Source organism: Stenella coeruleoalba (genome assembly GCF_951394435.1).
Source record: "Stenella coeruleoalba genome assembly, chromosome: 16".
Lineage (NCBI taxonomy): Eukaryota > Metazoa > Chordata > Mammalia > Artiodactyla > Delphinidae > Stenella > Stenella coeruleoalba.
Window position 1 is genome coordinate 56,965,068 of NC_137162.1, and position 14,538 is coordinate 56,979,605.

Consider the following 14,538-nt stretch of genomic DNA (forward strand, 5'->3'; position numbering starts at 1 on the left):
ATACAGAGGGACCTACTGAGGAGGAGGAAGGAAGGAGAAGCCAACCAGAGATTGGAGTGGCAGGAGAGAATGAAGGATTTAGTGACAGAAGGATTTAGTGGAGGAAGGGGCACTAAGAGACCATGAGACCAACTCCCTTATTTGATGCCTATTTGAGGTCTAGCACTTGTGCACCACTGACTTCCACTCTACTGTCTTTCCTGCAGTAAGAGGAAAGAAAAGAATGACAAAGGAAGACAAGAAATGGACCGTCCTGGGCATCCAAGTTCCCCATACTTGATTTATTGTCTGGCCAGTATTCAAGTCCACCGGAGGCCCCAAGGGGAACCTTAGTACAGTGGTGGCCCCCTGGCTCATCTCGGCTTCCCCATCCTTTCCTGCCCCAGTCCTGAAGGCTGCTGGATCTTCAGGTCCAGCACCACCATTCAACATGCACCTCCATTCAACATTCATTCCAAAATAGCAGCCCACTGTGTATACATGGCAAAGCAGGGGCAGGTTTCAGCGCCTGTAATAACATGGTGAGCTATAACAGCTCACCACGTTAACAGCTATGAGCTGTGATGAACGGCACAGAGAAACCCCAGGCCCGGTTCAGTTCCTGCCCCAGCAGGACCAGGGCACCGCTCAACAACTAGGGAGCGTGTTCATGCTCACTCACGGATTTAAGGGGCCCATTCTACTGTTGGGACGTGTGCCAAGAAAATCCAACTGGGTGCACAGGGGTAAGTGAGGAAGGAAAGGGGTGATGTGGGGGGGAGGGGAGGAAAGCATCAGTAGAAACTGAAGCAACTGTGGGTCCATTTCCAATAGCTCCATAAATCCGGTCACTTCCCATTTCTGGTCCAGTGGTTGTCCACCATGTGACCTGAAACTGGACTGGCCTCTCTGAAATCAACATATCTCACGGAAATGAAACAAGAGACGTACTTGTTTTGATGTATGGCTGGGTGACATATTATAAATATTACATCACATAACCACAGAGGATGCCAATCAATGTGAAATTTTTCTAGACAGCACTAAATGAACCATGGGTTCTTGCTTCTGAATACACTCCTTTAAGGCTCCTACTACTGCTTAAATGATTAATAGAAGACATATTGTCAGAAAATGTACTTAAAGTGAAAAACAGTAAACTGTAGAAATATCATTCATTTTTTAAGCCATTTTCAAGTGAAAATGTCCCATAAATTTACATAGAGGCCCTACTATTAGGCTCTGGGTAACAGCTAGAAGGAAGGCTGACCTCACGCTTTGCGGATGAAGGGCCAGGAAGATATTTTACCAAAAGGAAACAAATGGTGGCTACACTGTTTTGTAGAAACCCAAATGCCACAGGAACTCAGGATTCAGAAGTCTTACCGTGAAACTCTAAAATTTCTCAGGGGCAAATGAAGCACAGACTCCAGGATGAACAAAGCAGGGCTGCTGACAGACCACTGAACAGAACTCCCTCATCCACCCATTCATCTCACCCAAATGCAAGGGTGACAGTGCTCGTTAAAGCAGAAATAAAAAATAAGTAAAAGAAATAAAAAATCTAGAATTGCTAGAGAACAGGCCTGCTGCTCCACTCAAGCATCAGAGGCTGTGCAGTCGATGTATAACTGGATGGGCCCACATTGAATGTTCCCTCCACTGTTCTTAGTTCCTGTTTCTCTCAGAGGGTGAGCACTTTGCCGGTGGTGTGGGTGACTTACAGATTTCCTAAGGTAGTTCTGACCAGATGTGATTTCGGCTGTGTGTGGCCTCTAGAATCCAGCTCCTCATGGCAACCTTGACATATGTGCACTAACACACAGCCTCCCCAGCCCCAGCCCTCCACGGCTTCCAGGGGTTAACAGACCTGGAGTGGGGAAGGTGTGCTTGGAGGGTACCCAGGCCAGCCCAGGAGAACGATCACTGTTCTACAATCAAGCCCTCCCTAAAGAATCATGACCCAACGACCAACACTTGGGTAGATTCTGCAGGATAGTTCCTTGCTTGTTAAGTGCATTTGTTGACATCCAAGTGGATCTAATTCTAAATAGGCAGTGGGCAGCCAAGGTGCCCAAAGGGCCCTGCATTTCTCTACAAGTACTCAGCTTCTCAGATGGAACAGTAATTTCAAGCCACCTCCTGTTAACAGTTACCAAGTCCCCATTACACAGCCAGCACTACTTTCAGTATTGATAAGGCTTCAAAGGGCAAGAAGACGCAGTCCTGACTTTCTGGAAGCCATTCTCTGGATGTCGACATATATGAAGTAGTCAGAGAAATATACATGATGGAATATATAAAATGGTATGAGATGATCAAGGGGGAACTGTAACTGCTTGGGAGGACAGTATCTCAGAACACCAGAGCTGACAGGGACTTTAAGTATCCCTTAGTCCAGCAGTTCCTGACTGAGCATCAAAGTCACCTGTTGACTATTTTGTTGCATTTGGCACTAAATGAATCAAAACGCCTTGGATAATTCACAAGTATAGCCTTGGTTAAGGGTCACTGATCTAAACTGTCCTCCCCATTTTAAAGGTCCCACTGGCAAAACTGGACTCCACATCAGATCTTTTGATCTGACCCCTTACACCATGGATCTAAGTATTTTTTCCAATGTGACTAGTTACAATAACAACAAAAATAGTATTAGCTTTTCTTTTTCCTTTACAACCTTTTCTTTGAGACTGAACAGACTAAGGTGGAGTGGGAGATTTTCCTCACTCTATTACTCTCATTCTAAAAAAAAAATGCACCTACAGTTCATTTCACATATAACTCCATGAATAAGTGAATGAAAGAATGAATGTGTGTGAATGTGTGCATACACACATGCATGTATATGTACATATATAAAATTTATTGGGCAATTTTAAAGCATTAAAACCAGAAATCTAAAGAAAAAAGTCGAAAAACAAACGAGAATTTCCCAAACGATTACTGGTTTACTAAAAATGTTAACTGAGAGAACTTTCTTGTACCTCCTGACCCTTCCAAGAGATATCTTATAATCAGTTGCTGCCAGAAGATAAAATGTTTTAAATGACCCCTTCGTAGCTGAAATCAAGCTGTTAAATTACTCAAAGTTGATAAGAGTAACGTTAAAGAAGAAAATTAAGTTCTAAGTGATTAACTTACAGGTTGATTTAGAAATTTTAATTATTCACTCGCTGGATATTAACCATATTTCTCCTAATAGAAATCATATTCAAATCGACAGTATCACATCCCAAATAAAAATCTTCATGAGGAAAAAAGATTTAGTGCATTTCTTTTGAAGTAGGGATAGAGCTTTATTCTAAGACGGCTTAAAAATAGTCTAAGATTCCTACAAAATTCTTCCCAGTAAAGAAGTACAGCTGAATTTCTGCTGTACTCTTGCTAACATGTATATGTATATGTATGTTTTTTTAACATACAGTGTTCAATAACCTTCACTATTTCTTACAGCTTTGCCTTTATATAAAATGTATGCCCTCAACTACATTCCTTCGTGGGTCACCACAGATTTAAAAATCTGAACCCCAAAAGAACCAGTTCCTCTTGAACCATTATCCTTTCTCCCCAATCCTCCCAAACTTATTTTCCAGTAGTCCTACCTGCCTTACATTTCCTTCCTTCCTCCCTCCCTCCCTCCCACATTGATTCAGGTGGGGTGTTAATGAGAGCTCACATCATAATGGAGAGAAAAGCTACACTACACATATGAAAAGATCATTCAAAACATTTACAAAAAAATAATAAAGAACAAGACATACAAAATTCCAAGTGTAGAGGAAAAATGAGTTTAGTAAAATGGGTTAGATCAAAAAGGCTCCCTAAAGAGAAGTGAGTTTGGATCAGGTATTTCAAAGCAGATGGTTCAGAAGTTGAGAGAAGAAAAAAAAGCATTTCTACCTGGAGCCCATCAAATCCGATTGTTGGTGGACACGGAGGCATAGCTTTATGGAACAAAGCCATATGCCTCATAGGATTTCCTCTTGGGATTGTACATAAACTCCCTAAACCTTTGTGGGAAGTACCCTCTCTCTAAATAGTGACTCAGAAGCAGACAGGAAGATCTTACGACAAGGAGCAGGGGCCAGCAAAAAATAGCTCATGGGTCTAACCTGGCCTGCTGCATGTTTTTGTAAATAAAGTTTTACTGGAACATAGCATTGCCCATTCATTTACCAACTGTTCACTGCTACTTACGCACTATAATGGAAGAGTTGAATAGTTGCGACAGAGAACATATGACCTTCAAAGCATAAAATATTTAATATCCAGCCCTTTACAAAAAAGTTTGTCAATGCCTGTCCTATACCACTCAACATCTTTTCATGTTTCTTGACTCTTGTTTACCCTCAATGAAGGGAGACCCTGGCTATAGGGTACCCAAGGGGGAAAGTTTAATACAGCATGAAGGGGCCACTGATACTTACCAGACATCTACTATGCACCCCAGAATATAATATTATCTCCCCAAAGATGTCATTTTTCCCTTCTCACACGATGCTCGAACCCCTAGATACTCACCTGTATCTCTTGTAGTCTTCCTCATCCTTCTCCAGGCTGACTAGCTCGTTGGGACATGCCACATTTCCCAGCAGGCTGAGGTACTCCAGAGCTGGTGTCACTTCTGCCAGGTGATCAAGCAGGCACTCCAAGTCAGTGATGTGACAAAGGTTAAGGATCTTGGCCCAGAAAGACAAAAGGCTTAGCAAGGAGCACAGACCATACCTGAGAGGCACAGCCTAGCAGCTGACTGAGTCCTGTCTGCTCCCAGGACAAGACGTGGGTGAGGGTTGAAATCAACTTGCTGTGGGTGTCTGGCATGGCTAGTTTTTCCCTCCTACTGTTTGGGACACAGCCCAGCTTTTCTCTGGGCAGGTGAGGTTAAGTCCAGATCACTTAAGAAAGAATGAATGAGCTTAACTGTTTCACTGTACTTTTCTTTCCTGTATAGTTCTATTTTTGTTTTAAATGATGAAGGGTAGATTCCATGTAGTAAAATATTTTACAATATGCAGCTCCATAAAACTTTATTTTTTCTAGTAATGAAAGCAAGAAATTACTTCCAAAGGCCTCATGAGAAATGTACTGGTTCTCCTTTAGGGAGAAATTCATCATTAAAACGTGGGAATGGCACGGACGCAAACAGGGATTAGCAGCATCCTTTACGATCTGACAGCCTCTCGTGGAGCTAAGCATTGCTCAGTGGCCTCACTGGTGGCAATGAGACATTGGATTGGGTGAAAAGGAGAACAAAGCTAAGAGGAGAAGACAAACAGGACAGTCTTAGTGAAGCCAGGGAGGTCAGAAAGCATTTCCTGAGAATCTGTTGTGAAATCAATATTCTACGAAGGACAGAATGAAAAAGAAAAGGTGGGGCATAGTGGTGAGAGTGTTCGATGATCCATCCCCTCAGTGGGACCCACTGTTCGGTCAAGATAAACACTGAGACCCCAAACCAAATAAGGCAAGAGTCATAGATTCAGGGAATCACAGGCATTGGGAAGGACTAGTCCGCACATCAGCTCCCAAGCCACATACAGAGAGCTGAGCCCTAGGCAAGCTGATTCAGCAGGTTGTGAACAGAGTCATGGCTACCAGGGGCCTATCAATGAGAAGAGGTAGCCAGTATCAGCAGAGAGAACGGGGTTCTTGCCAGCGAATGCCTGCCAGCAGAGCACACAGGGGCAAACACATGATGGTGGATGCAGCATACAAGAGTCAAAGACTCAGGATACCATTCCCAGGAGAAAATAAAAATGAAATAAAAGGCTGCCCTTACTCTGTGACGATGCTCTCTAACCGTGGGATGTCATCCCAATTTTCTCATACGTCAGCTTGTCAGCTGAACTCCAAATCCAACCAATGTCTGAATCCAGTTCCTCACATATCTGCCAAAGGGTCACCACAAGAAAGCTCGTTCTACCTCTAACAACCATAAGAAGAGAGTTTTTCTTTCCCCAGGGACTGAATCTTCCTCGAATTCCCACCCCACTGTCTCCATTTAGCTACTTGGGAGTCACAAAGAATAAGTCATTCTTGTCTTCCATGTGATGGCCCTTCAGATGGTTGAAGCTCACATATCTTCCTTCAACCTTACATGTTCCAAACTAAGTTCCTTCAAGCACTGTTCATACACAAGCTATGTCAACATCATATACAAGAACAAGCACCGGACCCTGGGAGGGAGCAAGACCAAGACAGTGAAAAGGCAAAGCTCACAAGCCAAAGGGGGTGTGAGTTAAAGAGCGTCCGAGCATCCTCATCCAGTGTGGGCTTCCATCTGCCAACATCACGCCCCACTTCCTAAACAAAGACAGGACAATGGACAACAAAGTTATCGATCTTTCAAATCTTCAACCAATGACATCCAGGAATGACCACAAAGGATCACTGGAATGAGGATGATGGGAAAAGGAACACATGGAAAAGATGAGAAAGGAGGTCCCACCAAGGAGGTAAGCTTGAAATACAGCAGGTTTAAGTGGTCAGGAGTCAAAACATTAATGTGTTTCATCACCCAAGACAAAACACACTTACTACTTCTTAAAGTTCAGTCACCACACTCTTTAAGAAAATCATTTAAATAGAACCAATTAAAATGACAGTGAACAATTTCAGGGAAAACTTGCCTTTTCCAGCAGGTTCTATCTTTGGATCCTTCACAGTCATTACCAATACATTAAAAAAAGAAAAAGAAAAAAAAAAAAGAAAAGGAATCTTGCCAGTACTCTACAAGTGCTGCCCTTTGACCCAGGCAGAGGCATCTCAGGGGCCCCCGTGCTTTGGAGTGTCTTCCTCAAAAATTTTTCAGTCGTAGTTTAGTACCAGGACTGCCTAGGGGCCAACAGAATCATTCAGGTAGGATACCCCATGCCTTCACTTGGACCTGCATGGGCCTCAGCCCCAGTCCTAGTTTCTCCCCTTCAAGGTTCTCTCCAATCCTCTGCCCCACACAGGGGACCCACTGGATGCTGCAAGGAGCACTAGGTCTCATGCCCATCACGTCGTCCAGAAGCCTCAAGCCAGGTGCTAGTTCTAGGGGGGCAGCCAGACAGCTGATCACTCTTGCTTGCTGGCGCAGTATTTCTTTTGTGAGACTGCAAGAGAGTAGCCTGCCAAAACGGTGCTGATGTGTTGACGTGAGGTGATTAGAAGTATTTATGTGGACAATGGCCCTAGAGAACCCAGGGGAAGCCCTTTCTGCTATGGACGGCAAAGTCCAGGCCAAACCTATTACCCTCTTAGAGTCAAATTCCTTAAAGCTTCACCTTTTCTTCATCTCCTTCATGAAGGTGAGAACATGAAGGAATGGAACTCAAAACTGGCAAGATCTTCAAGTTAGGGAAACACTGGGCAACGGAGTTGGCTTGAAGTCCCAGTCATGCCTCAACATTTGGTGACTAGTGATGGGAAGCCTTGCATTCCACCATCCAGGGAAGTAGGCCCAGTATAATGTGAGTAAATCTTCGTACATAAACGTGCCACAGAGCTAACAGAGCTTGTGCGTGAGGGCTGCACGCTTACATAGGCCCGGGGAGGCCCTGGTAATAGAGTCACATGGTCACACATTTTCATAAAACCTGCAAACGTAGGTTACTTGAACCGCAATCAGTTAAGAGCATTGTCTTTCTCTGGTAGGACTTCTTCTGTCACACTTCTGCTTGAGTAGGATGATGCTGGAGTAACTGGAGTAGCTGGAGTAGTAACTCTGGGGACCTAAGAGGAAATGGTGAAGGAGTGGCATTGAATTAGGATTCAGTGGGTCTGTTTCTGTGGTTTGTAGTCATTTCTGTGTCTGTTACTACAACAGCACCAGTAGGAATGGCCTGCAGTAATATTTCTACCACCCACCATGCTGACACACACATGTGGGGACCAACGTAAAAACGACGATAAAACAGTTAATGAACTTATCAATTCAGAGAATATTTAAGTTGCTGAGTATGTATACACACACGTACTCAAACACAACTAACTTGAAATGTCTTGAAATCTTTTAGCTCATAGACGAGAGAAATGTGTAAGAGTTTTCCCAAAATTTAGTAATTCTAAAACTTTTACCAATAATTCAGTGGTGAAATTACCAATAATGAATGGTGAAACTGAAAGAAACATCCCTAAATATTAAAAATAAAAATCAATTTTCAATTAGATGGAATTATCTACTCTTTATAGAAAACACTACAAAATTTAATTACATAATGAACTTATAAGGGAATCTGCAGAAAAGAAATAGAAAAAAGTTCTTATACAGATACATTTAGTATCAAGGAGATTGTTTTCTAAATATTTTAATGTGCAGTATCCGTCAACCTAAAAAATTTTTAATTTGCTTTGATGTATTTTTTATTCCAAATAAACATTCATCTTCATACCTAATTTTGCATTTGTAATTATAGTCTTTGCCTTTAAGAGGGCCTCCTCAAATTATGCCAGCTTCATACTCCACAAAATCTGGATCCACCCCTGAACAGGAGGCCATGGAGAGGCAGACTCATTCAAACGTCTTGATCATGGGAATTTCTTGGGCAAAGGGTCTGCAGGCTTCACGAAGCTTCAGCCACCCTACGCCAATGAATCCAAGAAGTGCTGCATTCCTTGGAGCCGCAGAGCCTGCCTCCTTTAGGATATTTTGTGAGGCAGAAGCGAGTCCTCCTTCCTAAGCCTTCCAACTACCCGCTAAATGATCATTTGGGCTGGGCCAGGTGGTCCCCCCAAATCCACACTGTGAGAAATCACTAGCACCTACTCCGCGGGTGCTCTGGACCAGAGCATCACCATTATGTTGATACCACCACTGGAGGATGACACGCGAGAAGAAGTTTTAATTGGTTTCTTCGTCTCCTGGGTCAGTAAGGACAAGCACAGCCCTGTCTTGCATGATTGCGAGCTCAGAGACAGAACTTGTCACATTCCTTTCTGTCAAGTCGCAGAGAAAATTAACCAGAGGCAATCAGTGGAGGGAACTTGGTGTCCCTGGTTAACCAAGACTACCTCAGTGGAGCCACTTCCAGAGATTCTCCGAAGGGTGGTTTCATTTTTTCTCCTTTTTAAAATGTGAAGCTATCTGGCACAGTTTCAACTCTCTCCAGCTGCGTTCTCAGCACACACCTGGTTACCCTCATCAAGTCTTCTCCAGAGTACTTGCCGTTTAGACTTTTTTCAGTGTTGTCTACAGAAAGTTGCCACTGCAGAGCCCAGCTGTCATGGCTAGGCTTGCCAACGGAGATTTTCTGCAGAGGGCCCAAGATCAAAGCCCCATCTTGCCTTGAAAGTTTGGAGCCCAAGGGAGGAGGGGAATCTCATGGTGTCACGTCCAGTTGCACAGGTCTGAAGCTGCTTCCCGGGTGAGAATGGGTACGTACATCTCTCTGTGCTCAGCTCCAGGTCAAAGGGCAGCACCTGTGACCACTGCGGGTATTTCAACCAGAGCTTATCCTGATAGAAGATTTTCAAATGCTAAACAGTCTACACGGCATATTAGATTCACACCCACACGTGTCAGAAATATTATCACATCCAGATAACAATTAAGAAAACTATGGTCAGGACTTCCCTGGTGGTACAGTGGTTACAAATCCGCCTGCCAACGCAGGGGATACGGGTTCGAGCCCTGGTCCGGGAAGATCCCACATGCCACAGAGCAACCAAGCCCATGCACCACAACTACTGAGCCTGCGCTGTAGAGCCCATGTGCCACAACTACCAAAGCCCGCATGCCTAGAGCCTGTGCTCCGCCACAACAGAAGCCACTGCAGTGAGAAGCCTGCGCACTGCAATGAAGAGTAGCCCCCGCTCACTGCAACTAGAGAAAGCCTGCGCACAGCAACAAAGACCCAATGCAGCCAAAAATTAATTAATTAATTTTTTAAAAAAAGATACTTCTAAAAAGAAAAAAGAAAACTATGGTCAAAGATCACACAGTCTCTAAATGGCCAAGTCTATATTCAAACCTAGGCCCTATAAAATGATACTTCTCGTCATTTCCTAACACAAAAAGGAGAATTTAAAACACTGAAAAATGAGGGGTCATATGCTTTTGTGGGATATCATAAGGTTCTGTCATCCAGCTGCGCTCTGTACCTCAGTTGCTTTTCAATTTGGGCTTATTCATTTAAGGCATCGAGGCTTTGGCTAACAGTTAAGTGTTCAAAGAACCTGTAAAGTTTTGGGGTGTTTAAGTGATTTCATATATCTATATAACATGCCACTACAATCTCTCAACAATACTTCCAAATGTGTAATACCCAGTTTACAGGTACAGACCCTTCCCCAAGACAACATGGTAAGTTGCTATGGGAGCTCAAGTCTGGCCTTCTAACTCCACGCACTGGTCTCCTTACCACAGCCCAGCTGTGTAACATATAGCACTATTCTTTCTTCCTGTTGGCACTGTAATTCATACTGTCTCTTCATACATGTGCTTAAGCAAAGAGAAACAGAAAATAAAGAAATGAAGTGTGATTTAAAATGAAGTCAGCTTATCACCTTTCCCCTACCCACCCCCAAAAGGCAAGTGGGAGAGAATAATTTGATTGTGCAAAGGTTAACTATCTGTATTTTCCTGACATTTATGTTGTTCCCTTATTTAGGGTTGAGTATTCAGACATGATATGGCTGAGACTGTCCGTACTCATGGGTGAGCAAGAAGGAGAGAGTGTGAGAATATGAGTGTTGAGGAGAGGAAGTCCACTCCATGGCCAGTGACCACGGGACTAGTCCAAGCAAGCCAAAGGAAGGAGAGAGAGATAACCTATAAATATGAGATGAAGAGGTAGACTGGGACAACCAAGCTCTTAGGTCTACCAGAACAGGACCCCAAAGCTGACGGCTGAACAGAAGTGGAACAAAGGGCTGCGAGATCAAGGAGGAAGTGTGCAGCTGGGAAGGTGAATTGAGAAGAAATGTGCCAGATGCTTGGTTTGGGTTCTGGAATCCCTCTCATATTTGTTCTACATTTGGCACGTGACTTGCTTTGGCCATGGGACAGCAACATCCATGATGCAAATAGGGCTTTAAAAGTACTTGTACATCAAGCTTTGCTCTTGGAGCATCCCTCCCACATGGAAAGGCCTGTGCTAGCCTGTTGGAGACATGTAGTCCAGCCAACAACCAGTACCAACCTCCAGATACATAAGCAAGGCCATCTCAGATCATCCAGCCGAGCCTCCAAATAACTGTGATTGCATGAGTGACCCAAGCAAGACTAGCAGAAGAACCATCCAGCTGAGCCCTGCCCAAGTAGCTGATGCACAGAACTGTAAACCAAAAATATTTGTTATTTTAAGCCACTAATTTTTGGGGTGGATTATTACACAGCAAAGCTAACTGACAAAGCCCTAGTCTAAGGCATTTCATGGAGTAACAATAGCAATATGGAACCTCATGACTGTTGTAGAGCCTGGAGTATTTCCATAAGTAGGGAGGAGAGTCAGTTGGCTAAAAAGGTCAAGTCAGGAGTATAGGATAAGAGAATGGCATGTAGTGTTACTGCTGCTTTTACCTGCCTTTCATCCTATAACTTCTTGGTCAAGTGCATGGGGAAAGTAAACCAATCTTCATGATCACACTGGTAGATCGGGGAGAAAGACGTCATGCTGCATCATGAAAAAGCTAACTAGTTATCTTTTGTATCTACTGGCAATAAAGTCCTTACAACAGTGTAGTGATATAACTGGCCAGATCTACAGCTACACACTGCCTTCCGCTGCAGTCCCTTTCACACCACCATCATTGCTCCCTGAGCATTACTGCTACAGATTGGAGAAAAGGACTGAACCAAGGAAAAACAAGAAGCCTGTTAATATCTGATGATAGCAACACTGAAAACAAAACTGTTATTCAGTCCACCTTACTCCTTTAAAAATGAGAAACATTCTGCACAGCAAAGGAATCCACCAACAAAACAAAAAGGTAACCCACTGAATGGGAGAAAATAATTGTAAATAATATTTCATAAGGGGCTAATATCTAAAATATACAAAGAACCCACACAACTCAATAGCAAAAGCAAAAAGAAAACCAATCCAATTATAAAATGGACAGAAGATCTGAATAGACATTTTTCCAAAGAAGACATACAGATGGACAACAGGTACATGAAAAGATGCTCAACATCGTTAATCATCAGAACCACCATGAGATTTCGCCTCACACCTGTTAGAATGGCTACTATCAAAAAGACAAGAAATAATGAGTGTTGGTGAGGATGTGAAGAAAAGGGAACCCTTGTGCACAGTTGGTGGGAATGTAAATTGGTCCAGCCACTACAGAAAACAGTATGACAGTTCCTCAAAAAATTAAGACTACCATATGATCCAGGATTCCACTCCTTGGTATTTATCCAAAGAAAACAAAAACACTAACTCGAAAAGATGTATGTACCCCATGCTCACTGCAGCATTATTTACAATAGCCAAGATATGGAAACAACTGAAGTGTCTATCGACTATGAATGGATAAAGAAACTGTGATACACACACACTCAATGAAATACCATTCAGCCATAAAAAACAATGAAATCTTGCCATTTGTGACAACACGGATAGACCTCAAGAGCATCATGCTAAGTGAAATAAGTCAGACAGAGAAAGACAAACACTGTATGATCTCCCTTATATGTGGAATCTAAAACAACAATAACGACATCAAGACCAAGCTCATAGATAGAGAGAAAAGACTGGTGGTTGCCAGAAGAGGGAGGGGGTGATGGGAGTAAGAGAAATGGTAAACCACTTTTTTGTTGCTATTGTTTTTAGCTTAAATAAATTGAAAAAGTTAACTAATTAATCCTAAAGTGGATCCCTGTGCATTTTCAGTATATTCTATGCCAGGTTATGAAAATGAATCCTCTAAAGTGGGAGACAGTAATGCTTAGTAAGTTCACATGAAGCATGAATATTAGTAGAATCTAACCTAATTAGACTAACCAGGTAATCTGCCAGGCATCAATACTTACTCAGTATCTCTTCAATTGTCAGTGGTAATAGAAGAAAGCAATACTATAACCTACGTATTTCAGATACACTGGTATCCAACAAATACTTTCCAATAATTGGTTATTACATAAATCAGTGGTTGATCAAAAAAATGAAAAATCACCCACTGATTCATCTGCAGACTGGGATTGCATGAAATGACATTCTCTCACGGCTGGTATGCCCTTCTTTTAATTGTTTTGCTCAGGCTGGTGCTAAAAGGAGCTTGCATTTCTCAGTATGTACCAATTAATACTACAGAGAAGCGGCCAGGAAGTGTGCTGAGTGAGAAGAGGAATTGAGTTTGGGATTAGCATTTGTACAGCATTTGCTGTACAGTCCTTGTGACTTCATCTGTGGGCTGTTAGGGAAGCCCTTCTCACTGTACCATTTTTTATATTGCCTTCTTGACAATATCCCGGGGCAGAGGCAGCTGGTTTTATAACTATGCAGAAACCTGCTTTGCTTATGTCATCACTGTACTTTGATTCCAACATGCAGAATAGTTTTTCACATATTCCTCTTTATGAGTTATTCTGATAGGCAGGTGAAAGTTGTAACATCACACACACACACAACAATGTGAAACAGGCTCTGAGAACATTACTTGACCATGGCCACACAGCTAAACATGATTAAGCTGACTCATGAACCCAAGTCCAACAACTCCAATACTCTACAGTGACGTGGGACACAGGATATGAGCATTGGGGTCCATAGGAGGAACCGTATCATCCAAACTCTAGTCTAATTATCCTTTTATTCTTAATTGATTTGAGAATATCATCCAGCTGATCATCCCAGACAGCTAAGGAACCCATAAGACACACTGACTGTAATAATTTTTCAAACAACAACTAGGAAACTTGGTTGACCAAAGAATAGGAGAAGAAAAAAAAAAAATCCATCAACATTTCATTATGATAAAGACTGATATTTACTTGTAGGCCTTCTCCTTCTTCTAAGAAAGTGCCTATTATCAATGGACACAAATAGCATATTTTACTGAATAAGGAAAATATTAACTTATGACTTACCATATAAACAGTGGCTAAAAATAATTGTGCAAATCAGTCTTAAAGCTGACATAAACATGTATGTTAATCTTAACATATTTATTTGGCTTTATTTCATACTCTATGGGAAAATGCCCCCATCCCATTTCTATTTCTAACTTACCATGTGAACAAGAACAAGTGATTAAACCACACCAGGTCTGAAACGCTCCATCAATAAAACAAGGTGACTGGACTTCAGGTCTGAAGTAACACAGTAAAATGGAATGAACTCTAGATCTGGCCACAGTTGAGACTGAATCCGGGGCCTAGCATCTTGTTAAATGTCTGGCTGTGGGTCTGTATTTCACCTCTTTCCTCATCTAGGTAAATGGACAAACCACACCCTTCTCAAAGAGTTTGGAAAGAATGAAAAATAATACACTTAAAGTTACCTAGCATAGTGTCTGATCCACAGGAGTGCTCAACAAAGAACAGCTGATGATGGGCTTCCCTGGTGGCGCAGTGGTTGAGAGTCCGCCTGCCGATGCAGGGGACACGGGTTCGTGCCCCGGTCCGGGAAGATC

The 14,538-nt window shown here is 42.6% G+C and overlaps 1 protein-coding gene across 1 annotated transcript in view; it reads right to left on the bottom strand.

The window, feature by feature from the left end:
- The window catches only part of LRMDA (leucine rich melanocyte differentiation associated), a 1,307,794-nt gene that overhangs the window by 702,278 nt on the left and 590,978 nt on the right, over positions 1-14,538 (bottom strand). Inside the window, exon 4 of the mRNA XM_079899924.1 lies at positions 4,501-4,638. Coding sequence (XP_079756050.1) covers positions 4,501-4,638 — 138 coding nt within the window. The remainder of the gene's footprint in view (positions 1-4,500; positions 4,639-14,538) is intronic.